The sequence below is a fragment of the Triticum aestivum genome, chromosome 6D (genome assembly GCF_018294505.1).
Source record: "Triticum aestivum cultivar Chinese Spring chromosome 6D, IWGSC CS RefSeq v2.1, whole genome shotgun sequence".
NCBI lineage: Eukaryota > Viridiplantae > Streptophyta > Magnoliopsida > Poales > Poaceae > Triticum > Triticum aestivum.
The window spans coordinates 208724782-208737344 of NC_057811.1; the positions used below are offsets into that span (position 1 = coordinate 208724782).

The window sequence follows — 12563 nt, forward strand, 5'->3', positions numbered from 1 at the left end:
TCGTGAATGTCTTCATACATTTTTAGGGGTCATCTCCGGTAGGTAAACCGAATCAATGAGGGACTACTACATGTGTTATCCTGCAATTCTCACAAACACATTAGTCTCTCAACCACATTTGTCGTCAATACTCCAAAACCAACTAGGGGTGGCACTAGATGCACTTACAGTCGGTCACATAGGAGGAGCCATCGAAAAACTTTAATCTTCATGGTCGATTTGGCTTTCCAGATCCACCCAAATGCTTGATGAGCATGTATATCTATGAAGCAAAAGGTGTAATAATTGTGGGCAGTGAAATCATTAGTCCACCAAATGTATGTCCAAAGATCATGTGTGTGTGTGTGGTCATTGGATAGAGCAACATCCATGGTTTTGAGCTGCAACTGTCTAACTTCTGCATGTGTTTGTGTAGAGAGGGGTAGGTGAAACACCACCCTCAGTGATGTGATTGCTAAGAAATCTCTGACTGGGAGGTCCTCATTGTTTACATAGGAGAAGGCACGTGGGTAAGTTTCTACCAAGATCGTGTCTCTTCCCTGATCTTTCCAAAACAAGACATTTACACCATTTGCCACTTGTACCTTTGTGATTCCTCTATATGTTGGCATTAGTTTTGCCATGTATCTCCACTAGAATGAGCCACATGGATCTGATGCATGGGGGATTTGTTCCGTGTAGTATGTACTCCAAATAAGTTGCACCCAGGGCACATCCTAGCCATTGTAGAATTTGTGCAGGTATTTTAACACCAAGACACCCCCCCTTTATCCTGAGATTGATGACTTCAAGGCCTCCACTTTCTTTGGGTCTACACACCATATCCCATGATGCCAACGAATTACTTTTATCTCCTTGCTCAGTTTTCTTAGTCCACAAGCATTTCCTACGTATCTTGTCCAGCAATTCAACAATTTTAGTTGGTAGTCTTAGAGTGCAAAGGTAAAAAATGATGAGAGAGATGATTAATGAATTGAGAAGGGACAGCTTGCCACCATATGAAATCATGTTGAGTGTGGCAGAGAGCCTTCTCTCCACAGTACGGACTAGTGGCATGAGTTCTTGAACTAAGGGTCTGGGGATACCAAGAGGGAGTCCTAGGCAACTAAATGGCATTTTTGCCACCACACAACCAAATCTGTTGGCTAGGTCCCCACACTTGTCGTGAAGGAAATATGCCCTAGAGGCAATAATAAAGTTGTTATTTATATTTCCTTATATCATGATAAATGTTTATTATTCATGCTAGAATTGTATTAACCGGAAACTTAGTACATGTGTGGATACATAAACAAACTGAGTGTCCGTAGTATGCCTCTACTTGACTAGCTCGTTAATCAAAGATGGTTAAGTTTCCTAACCATAGACATGTGTTGCCATTTGATGAATGGGATCACATCATTAGAGAATGATGTGATGGACAAGACCCATCTGTTAGCTTAGCATTAATGATCGTTTAGTTTTATTGCTATTGCTTTCATCATGACTTATACACGTTCCTCTGACTATGAGATTATGCAACTCCCGAATATCGGAGGAACACCTTGTGTGCTATCAAACGTCACAACATAGCTGGGTGAGTATAAAGATGATCTACAGGTGTCTCCGATGGTGTTTGTTGAGTTGGCATAGATCGAGATTAGGATTTGTCACTCCGTGTTTCTGAGAGGTATCTCTGGGCCCTCTCGGTAATGCTCATCACTATAAGCCTTGCAAGCAATGTGACTAATGAGTTAGTTGAGGGATGATGCATTACGGAACGAGTAAAGAGACTTGCCGGTAACAAGATTGAACTCGGTATGATGATACCGACGATCGAATCTCGGGCAAGTAACATACCGATGACAAAGGGAACAACGTATGTTGTTATGCGGTTTGACCGATAAAGATCTTCGTAGAATATGTAGGAGCCAATATGAGCATCTAGGTTCCTCTATTGGTTATTGACCGGAGATGTGTCTTGGTCATGTCTACATAGATCTCGAACCCGTAGGGTCCGCACACTTCACGTTCGATGACGATTTGTATTATGAGTTATGTGATTTGATGACCGAAGTTTGTTTGGAGTCCCGGATGAGATCACGGACATGACGAGGAGTCTCGAAATAGTTGAGAGGTAAAGATTCATATATTGGAAGGTTGCATTCAGACATCGGAATGGTTCCGAGTGACTCAGGCATTTTTCCCGAGTACCGGGAGGTTACCGGAACCCCCCGGGAGAAGTATTGGGCCTATTGGGCCTTATTGGAGGAGAGGAGAGAGGCTACGTGAGAGGGGCGCCCCCCCCCTTGCCCAAACCGAATTGCACTAGGGGAGGGGCCCGGCCCCCCTCTTTCCTTCTCCCTCTCTCTCCCTTCCCCTTTTCCCTCTCCGGTGGAAGGAAGGAGGGGGCCGAATCCTACTTGGTCTAGGATCCAAGTAGGACTCCCCCCTTGGCGCGCCCCCTCTGGGGCCGGCCTCCTCCTCCTCCTCCCCCTTTATATACGTGGGAGGGGGCACCCCAAAGGCACACTAAGTCTTCTCTTAGCCGTGTGCGGTGCCCCCCTCCACAGTGACACACCTCGGTCATATCGTCGCACTGCTTAGGCAAAGCCCTGCACCGGTAACATCATCATCACCATCTCCATGTCGTCGTGCTGACGGAACTCTCCCTCGTCCTCAACTGGATGAAGAGCTCGAGGGACGTCATCGAGCTGAACGCAGACGTGTCGTACGTTCGGTGCTTGGATCGGTTGGATCGCGGAGACGTTCGACTACATCAACCACGTTACTAAACACTTCCGCTTTCGATCTATGAGGGTACGTGGACACACTCTCCCCGCTCGTTGCTATGCTTTTCCTAGATAGATCTTGCGTGATTGTAGGATCTTTTTTGAAATACTACGTTCCTCAAAAGTGGCATCCGAGCCAGGTCAATGCGTAGATGTTATATGCATGAGTAGAACACAATGAGTTGTGCGCGATAATAGTCATACTGCTTCCCAGCAACATCTTACTTTGATTCGGCGGTATTGTTGGATGAAGCAGCCCGGGCCGACATTACATGACCGCGTTCATGAGACTGGTTCTACCGACGTGCTTCGCACACAGGTGGCTAGCGGGTGTTTGTTTCTCCAACTTAGTTGAATCGAGTTTGACTACACCCGGTCCTTGTTAAAGGTTAAAACAACACACTTGACGAAAAATCGTTGTAGTTTTGATGCGTAGGTAAGAACGGTTCTTCCTAGAAGCCCATAGCAGCCACGTAAAACTTGCAACAACAAAGTAGAGTGGTATGGTAATCCTGTTCTGGAGGTCATGTTACTTGACCATGACGAACCTACGAACTATGAGGAAGCGATGATGAGCCCAGATTCCGCGAAATGGCTTGAGGCCATGAAATCTGAGATGGGATCCATGTATGAGAACAAAGTGTGGACTTTGGTTGACTTGCCCGATGATCGACAAGCAATAGAGAATAAATGGATCTTCAAGAAGAAAACTGATGCTGACGGTAATGTTACTGTCTACAAAGCTTGACTGGTTGTGAAAGGTTTTCGACAAGTTCAAGGAGTTGACTACGATGAGACCTTCTCACCCATAGCGATGCTTAAGTGTGTCCGAATCATGTTAGCAATTACCGCATTTTATGATTATGAAATTTGGCAAATGGATGTCAAAACTGCATTCCTTAATGATTATCTTAAAGAAGAGTTGTATATGATGCAACGAGACGGTTTTGTTGATCCAAAAGGTGCTAACAAAGTATGCAAGATCCAGCGATCCATTTATGGATTGGTGCAAGCTTCTCGGAGTTGGAATATACGCTTTGATAGTGTGATCAAAGCATATGGTTTTATACAGACTTTTGGAGAAGCCTGTATTTACAAGAAAGTGAGTGGGAGCTCTGTAGCATTTCTGATATTATATGTGGATGACATATTGTTGATCGGAAATGATACTGAATTTCTGAATAGCATAAAAGGATACTTGAATAAGAATTTTTCAATGAAAGACCTCGGAGAAGCTGCTTATATATTGGGCATCAAGATCTATAGAGATAGATCAAGACGCTTAATTGGACTTCCACAAAGCACATACCTTGATAAAGTTTTGAAGAAGTTCAAAATGGATCAGTCAAAGAAAGGGTTCTTGCCTGTGTTACAAGGTGTGAAGTTGAGTCAGACTCAATACCCGACCACTGCAGAAGATAGAGAGAAAATGAAAGTCATTCCCTATGCCTCAGCCATAGGTTCTTTCATGTATGCAATGTTGTGTACCAGACCTGATGTGTGCCTTGCTATTATTTTAGCAGGGAGGTACCAAAGTAATCCAGGAGTGGATCATTGGACAACGGTCAAGAACATCCTGAAATACCTGAAAAGGACTAAGGATATGTTTCTCGTTTATGGAGGTGACAAAGAGCTCGTCGTAAACGGTTACGTCGATGGAAGCTTTGACACTGATCCGGATGACTCTAAGTCACAAACCGGATACGTATTTATATTGAATGGTAGAGCTGTCAGTTGGTGCAGTTCCGAACAGAGTGTCGTGGCGGGGTCTACGTGTGGAGCGGAGTACATAACTACTTCGGAAGCAGCAAATGAAGGAGTTCATATCCGATCTAGGTGTCATACCTAGTGCATCGGGTCCAATGAAAATCTTTTGTGACAATACTGGAGCAATTGCCTTGGCGAAGGAATCCAGATTTCATAAGAGAACCAAACACATCAAGAGACGCTTCAATTCCACCCGCGATCAAGTCAAGGTGGGAGACATAGAGATTTGCAAGATACATACTGATCTGAATGTTGCAGACCTGTTGACTAAGCCTCTCTCACGAGCAAAACACGATCAGCACCAAGACTCCATGGGTGTTAGAATCATTACTATGTAATCTAGATTATTGACTCTAGTGCAAGTGGGAGACTGAAGGAAATATGCCCTCGAGGCAATAATAAAGTTGTTATTTATATTTCCTTATATCATTATAAATGTTTATTATTCATGCTAGAATTGTATTAACCGGAAACTTAGTACATGTGTGGATACATAGACAAACAGAGTGTCCCTAGTATGCCTCTACTTGACTAGCTCGTTAATCAAAGATGGTTAAGTTTCCTAACCATAGACATGTGTTGTCATTTGATGAACGGGATCACATCATTAGAGAATGATGTGATGGACAAGACCCATTTGTTAGCTTAGCATTAATGATCGTTTAGTTTTATTGCTATTGCTTTCATCATGACTTATACATGTTCCTCTAACTATGAGATTGTGCAACTCCCGAATATCGGAGGAACACCTTGTGTGCTACCAAACGTCACAACATAGCTGGGTGATTATAAAGATGCTCTATAGGTGTCTCCGATGGTGTTTGTTGAGTTGGCATAGATCGAGATTAGGATTTGTCACTCCGTGTTTCGGAGAGGTATCTCTGGGCCCTCTCGGTAATGCTCATCACTATAAGCCTTGCAAGCAATGTGACTAATGAGTTAGTTGTGGGATGATGCATTACGGAATGAGTAAAGAGACTTGCCGGTAACGAGATTGAACTAGGTATGATGATACCGACGATCAAATCTCGGGCAAGTAACATACCGATGACAAAGGGAACAACGTATGTTGTTATGCGGTTTGACCGATAAAAATCTTCGTAGAATATGTAGGATCCAATATGAGCATCTAGGTTCCTCTATTGGTTATTGAGCGGAGATGTGTCTCGGTCATGTCTACAAAGTTCTCGAACCCGTAGGGTCCGCACGCTTAACGTTCGATGACGATTTGTATTATGAGTCATGTGATTTGATGACCGAAGTTTTTTCGGAGTCCCGAATGAGATCACGGACGTGACGAGGAGTCTCGAAATGGTCGATAGGTAAAGATTCATATATTGAAAGGTTGCATTCGGACATCGGAATGGTTCTGGGTGATTCGGGCATTTTTCCGGAGTACTGGGAGGTTACCGGAACCCCCCGGGAGAAGTATTGGGCCTATTGGGCCTTATTGGAGGAGAGGAGAGAGGCCACGTGAGAGGGGCGCCCCCTTGCCCAAACCGAATTGGACTAGGGGAGGGGCCGGCCCCCCTCTTTCCTTCTCCCTCTCTCTCCCTTCCCCTTTTCCCTCTCCGGTGGAAGGAAGGAGGGGGTGCCGAATCCTACTTCGACTAGGAGTCCAAGTAGGACTCCCCCCTTGGCGCGCCCCTTCTAGGGCCGGCCTCCTCCTCCCCCCCTTATATACGTGGGACGGGGGGCACCCCAAAGGCACACCAAGTCTTCTCTTAGCCGTGTGCGGTGCCCCCCTCCACAGTTACACACCTCGGTCATATCGTCGTAGTGCTTAGGCGAAGCCCTGCGCCGGTAACATCATCGTCACCGTCGCCACGCCGTCGTGCTGACGGAACTCTCCCTTGTCCTCAACTGGATCAATAGCTCGAGGGACGTCATCGAGATGAACGTGTGCTGAACGCGGAGGTGCCGTATGTTCTGTGCTTGGATCGGTTGGATCACGAAGACGTTCGACTACATCAACCGCGTTACTAAACGCCTCCGCTTTCGGTCTATGAGGGTACGTGGACACACTCTCCCCGCTCGTTGCTATGCTTCTCCTAGATAGATCTTGTATGAGCGTAGGATTTTTTTTGAAATACTACGTTCCCCAACATGTCGGCTGCACAATTGATGGGTATGAGAGTCGATTTGCGGAAGTTTATTTTTAGTCCAATGGAAGTGGCATAATCTGTCAGAATATCCTTAACGACTATCGCATATTCGATTTTTCTCGGGGCCGGCTACCCAAGATTGCTGCTAGACTGCCGTGCGCCTCAAACGGCATGATCTACCCCACGCCACGCATTACCTCTTTTACGACCAGGATCTGGAGATGATGCAACACCTCCTTGTGGGTTCTCCCTTCTTGCGGCAGGTCTGGGACGATGTCATCTTCTTGTGTTGTCTTACAATCATCTTTCTTTTGGAAACACTTCCACTCTCTCGCTCTCGCCATTGCATTGACCATTTGGAAGCACCTTAACAATTGTCTCTTCGATGATGATAAATCCTTTGTCGCGCCTTCGTGTATTTGGGGCTAAGCAACCCCCTTCCCCTGCTAGTGTACGCATCGATGGGATGCCCCTATAACACTCTTTCTATATCAATTAAAAGATACAAATCTAGTGTATTTCGCGAAATAAAACTCAGTTTGCATAACTTTAGGATATTAATTCCACTTGAATAATGGAGTATGTGATAGGTAAGGGCGTCTCCCACATTGTCCCCCAAATCGGACTCACTATCTGTTTATAGACGCGTCCGAACGTGTCCGTGGACACGGATACCAAAGTCGTCCATCCAACACTATACCTCAAATGTCTGCTTCTGTTAACTTAAAAATAGATAGCACCCCGCCAAATCTTATAGTTTTGATTTGCGATCGTACTAGTAGCCTTCCGTCAAAGTGTACGATCTACATTACCATAGTACACACTCTATATACATCCTTTCGCCAAATAACATGACAACGAAAAAACCACTTTCCGCCAAACAACTACGTCAGAGAAGAAAAAAGAAGACACATCCTTCCACTAAACTAATGGCATCCTTATGCCAAATTATGAGTGAATGCATGTTTCAATAGAGCTGACATTCCATGGGTGAATATTATCTGGGAGTCTTATTATCAACACTCTTTACCCAGTGAGAGAATGATTGGATCTTTCTGGTGGAAAGCAATGCTCAAACTTCTACCCACTTTCAGGCTCCTGCATGTTTGTAAAGCTGGCACTGGAGACACAATTAGATTTTGGGCAGACAATTGGCAAGACACCCCTTTGCAAACTCAGTATCCAGAACTGTTCTCTTTTGCAATCAACAAAGAAATCACACTTGGAAATGTGCAACAACTTGAGGACCTCAGCCAGCTGTTCAACCGGCCTTTATCCCTGGAAGCATTTAATCAGTTTAATGTCATTGAAGGGATCATCATGAACAGATCATCCACAGCTGATAGAGACTACTGGTATACTGGTGGTATCTCTACCAAATTTTCCTCTATGAAATTATACAAAGTGATCATGGGACCAAGCACAGCTCACGTCATTTTTAAGAAGCTTTGGAATACGGCGTGTCGGCTCAGACATAAAATTTTCTTCTGGCTCCTTCTCCATGATAGGATCAGTACCAGAAACATGCTACATCGCAGAAGCATGTATCTTGAGGATTACAATTGTGCTCTATGTGGGGATGGCACGGAGGACACTTCTCTCCACCTATTTTGGGACTGCCCATTTGCGTGGACCTGTTGGAATGTTATCACTCCCTCCAAAGTCAAAGGCATCTCTACCTACGATGAAATACTCCTCACTCTGGATCAGCTGCCGACAGATATTGCAATGGAAATTATGATTTTGGGTTGCTGGAGCATCTGGCTTACAAGGAATGATAAGATCTTCAGACGGGCACCGATCCATCTAGATACTTGGAAATTCTACCTAAGAGAAAGTCTACAGATCACTACTATTCGAGCTAAGCATGAAAAGGCCACGATGATCAGTAATTGGATAACACTTCATTTGTAATCATTATGATGTTTCATAGAACCGGTATTGGTTGACTTTCTAGCTCGGACATGGCATGTCATGTAATATTTGTACTTTGTTGCATTTTGTAATGAAAATTACCGTAGAACGATTGTTCTACGGTTTCGGCTAAAAAAATAATGAGTGAATGCATGAAAAAAATAGTGGCTTCCGCCAAATCTCAAACATGCTAGTAGCATCCTTCCGCCAAAGCCTAATAGCAGCGACTTCCGCCATCGGGATGGAGAGAAGAGGGGTACGTGGTGGTTTTTTATTGGCAAATCGGATGTCCGGACGCCCGCAAAGCTCCCATAACTTTGCGTCCGGTTTGCAGGATTTCGGATAGCTAGACGAGTCCACATACATATGCAGGACAACGTTGCATGATAAGCTGCATCCAGACAGTACGGTTCAAATGTTTACGGGCGATTTGAGGGCCGGCTTTGAAGATGTCCTAAAGCCAAATGTTAACTTCTTTCTAAAACGGAGGCAAGAAGCTTGCTCCTTTTCATCAACTAAGTAGAGTTTTAAACATACAATGCCCACCTTTTCTTCCCCCGGTATAATATAGTACTCCAGATGATGCGCCGCGCCTAGACACAGATTGCCTTGTCAGGCTCCACATACGTGAAGATGATTGTCGGCAGGATGTAGACGTTGCGAAAGGCGTGAACTGGACGCTCGTCCCAAATGGTTCAAGCAATCGGCAAAAGGCAGGCCATCTCACTAGGAGTAGAAACCCATGGACTAATTAGCGACCATATCGGCAAAAAAGAAGTCATGGAGAATTCAAGTCTTGCAAGCGACGATTCAAGCAAAGGCATGTCAACTGAGCAATCACCCATTCAGGCCCAACCTGCTTTTTCTGTGTGGGCTTGAATTGCACCACGCAGACAAAGGGAACAGTTGGGGAATGACCTGGTCAAATTGCTCAGAAGAAGTGACGGGCAGAATCACACCTGTACTGCAGTGGACTAGTGTACATCACCATACCACTTTATATTACATTATCTTCTCTGTTCCTAAACATATCCAGATGATTTGAACTGCTAGAACGTCTTATATTTATACTCCCTCCGCCATAAAATATGTGTTTCAAGTTTAGTAAAAAAAATTAGTACAAAGTTAAGACATTTATTTTAGAACGGAGGTAGTATTTAGGAACAGAGTGCATGATTCGTCCTGGAATTGGGTTCCTTTCAGTTGCACTTGCAGGTTCGCAAGAGAAATCCCACAGCGCCAGATCACGCCGAATGTTTGTAACCGAAGATGATGATTGTGCTTGTGCAGGGGCATCGCCAAAGAATGAGAATCCATTCCTTCAAGCCATAGCCATAGAGAATCCGGAATTCAGTGGGCACGGCCTGCCTTTTTTCGCACACCTGTACTAGCATTTCAGCTGACCAACTGTACTAGCGAACTTCCTCTTTGGTGTTTCATCTCAAGAACATGACACAGTTATATCAGGAGGGGAGAAGAGTGGAGCGTAGCCTCAGTAAACATCGGTGGAGTCAGTTGAGTAGTAATCACAAGAAACATGGCCAGTATGTAGTCTAGTCGTAGTAACAGTATGTGTATGTCATTTACATCTGACACAATCTTATTCTACATAGTGTCTATATTACAAAGCAGATGATGGTACAAGGGAAGGAAAGGATCCGTATGTACAAGGACAACACAGGCAAGCTTCTCTCGGTGGCCAACAAGAAGGACACCAGGAGAAGCGCCGCTCACACTACTGTACGTATGCCACACAAACAAACCGTCAAAAATCCTACTACAAGAAGATGAAAGAAAAAGGAGGAAGCAGAAGGGCAGAGAAGATCAAGACGCGCGCGCTCATACGTACTGTACTACTGTATAGCTCAGCTGCACAACAAGTCGTACCGGGAGCAGACGGAGGCAGAGCAACCTGGATGGACGGATCGCCGGCTCATCACCAGCCGTAGACGGCGCGGGAGCACTTGACCTTGATCCACTTGACGCTGCGCCGCACCGACCCCTTCACCTTGCCCTCCACGTCGTACACCTTGTAGGCCACCAGCCGCTTCTTCCTCTGCAGCTCCGCCTCCGCCTCGTCCGTCTTGGCCGGGGCCGGGGCCGGGGCCTCGTTGTCCACCAATGCCGAGAAGGAGGGGGTGTAGCTCCTCAGGTTGAGGGAGCGGCGGCCGGTGGAGGACCAGGTGGCTGCGGTGGTGGTGGCGGCGTTGGGCCCCTTGGCCTGGGCGGCGCCGTCGGAGAAAGGCTTGTAGGAGGCCGCGTAGGAGGCGCTGTAGCACCGGAGGTTCAGCCCCGGGGTGGGGCCGGCGCCGGAGACGGTCCTCGTGCTGCCGCTCCGCTGCACGGCGGTCGCCGCCACGGGGCGCGACAGGGAGGTGGTGCTCCTGGCGCGCTGCACCTTGGTGGGCGCGTAGGAGACGGCGTAGGAGGCGCTGTGGCACCGGAGGTCGTTGGCCGGCGCGGCGGCGGCGGCGGTGCTCCTCTCGGCCAGCGACACCGACCTCTCCATTGGCATCTTGTACCGCTCCGCCTACGTGTTCGCGCGGGTGTGGTCACTCTCTTGTCCGCGGAGCTCTGGCGTGAGGAACTGATGGCGGGCTGGTGGCGCCAAGCAGGCAGATGGAGCCTTTTTATAAAAGTGGGTGCGGGTTCCAAGTGTTGATCGGCTCGGCCAGACATGTTGCACGGAACGGTGCACGCTGCTACAGTATAGTAAGTACAGTATATGGTTTGGATCGTAGCAGACCGGTTCCTAGCCCAGGGTCGGATTGATAGCTTTCTCTCTCAGTTTCCTAGGGACAGGGACGGCGGCATTGCTGCTTGCTGCTGGTAGTGTGAGCTCGGTTCATTCGTTCGTTTTCTGATGTTCTTTTGGCCTAACGCACTACGCCAGGATGAGATTTTTTTGCTTTGCGTGCGTGCGCAGAAATCATTGGGCAGCCCAAGAGAAGCGTGAGATTTTTGCTTTGTCTGCGTGTGCACAGATCATAGGGCGGACGAAAACAACCGTGGGAGTGTAGGGGTTTCTACAGTGCTTTTTGATCGAACCAGCAGGATGGCAGGGAATGGAGCTTTTGCGGTGGGTTCTGCTTTCAATATCAGAGAAAGGCACAAGGTTTCTCGGACGTTGTTTTCATCTAAAATATGCCAAACCTGCTTAAACAATATGATGTCGTGAGGGCTCGAAATCTGACTTGCTCTCACACTCCGGGTTTTACAGTCCCTAAACCCTAAACGCTGTTTTTTTTTTAGAATTACCGGGGAGGAGTCCCTCCACCTAAATATATTACTCAAAGTTAAACGATGTTGATCCCGGGCGGGGAGTGGGAGTGCTAGTCACTCTGATTTCTTTTTATCCCTTCTTCCTCTCAGCCATTGCTAAGGCAGCTGGCCGCTCTCACCTTGTAACCAGTGGTTGGGGTCACTGTTCATGCCACGGTGGTGCCCTCTAGGGGAAGGGGTGGCGTGGCAGGGGCCACAGACACCTCCTCGCCCGACCGCTCGCAAGGTTAGGCATGTGGCGACATCGATGAGCTCCCGTGGAGCTCGCTTACGCAATAGAATTATTTGATGCGCTATCTCTTCTGTAACTAGATAATACTCCGCGCGTTGCCGCGCGATGATAGTGTTACAAAAAGCTTAACAGAAAGGTGTACATTAAGAAGAAAAACTAATTAGAAAATAAAATAAAATTTTGTTTGTAGTGGCATGAGTTTGTTTACCTCTCGTTACTAAAGAAAGAGAAGACTCGAGAAGATGACTTACATATATAATACTCTGCAAAGAGAGCCTTGGCTCAGTGGTTGGGCATGCGGTTGTGCAGTCTAACGACCCGAGTTCAATTCCTAGAATTGACAGGTGATGCAACATGGTACTCATACTAAAATGGTCGTATGCATCCCTAGTTGGTGCAGAGGCCGGGGAAGTGAAATTCTCCCCCATTTTTTTAAGGGTTCCATCTTGTTTGCTAAAAGACTACACAGCGTCAAGGGGGCGGAGATGCTAC

At 46.6% G+C, this 12563-nt stretch overlaps 1 protein-coding gene across 1 annotated transcript; it reads right to left on the minus strand.

Moving 5' to 3' along the window:
• Positions 1-10106: 10106 nt before the first annotated feature.
• LOC123144478 (uncharacterized) lies at positions 10107-11176 on the minus strand. The gene has a single exon (XM_044563634.1). The coding sequence runs from the start codon at positions 11070-11072 to the stop codon at positions 10494-10496; it is 579 nt and encodes a 192-aa protein (XP_044419569.1). The 5' UTR covers positions 11073-11176; the 3' UTR covers positions 10107-10493.
• Between the last annotated feature and the right edge of the window lie 1387 nt (positions 11177-12563).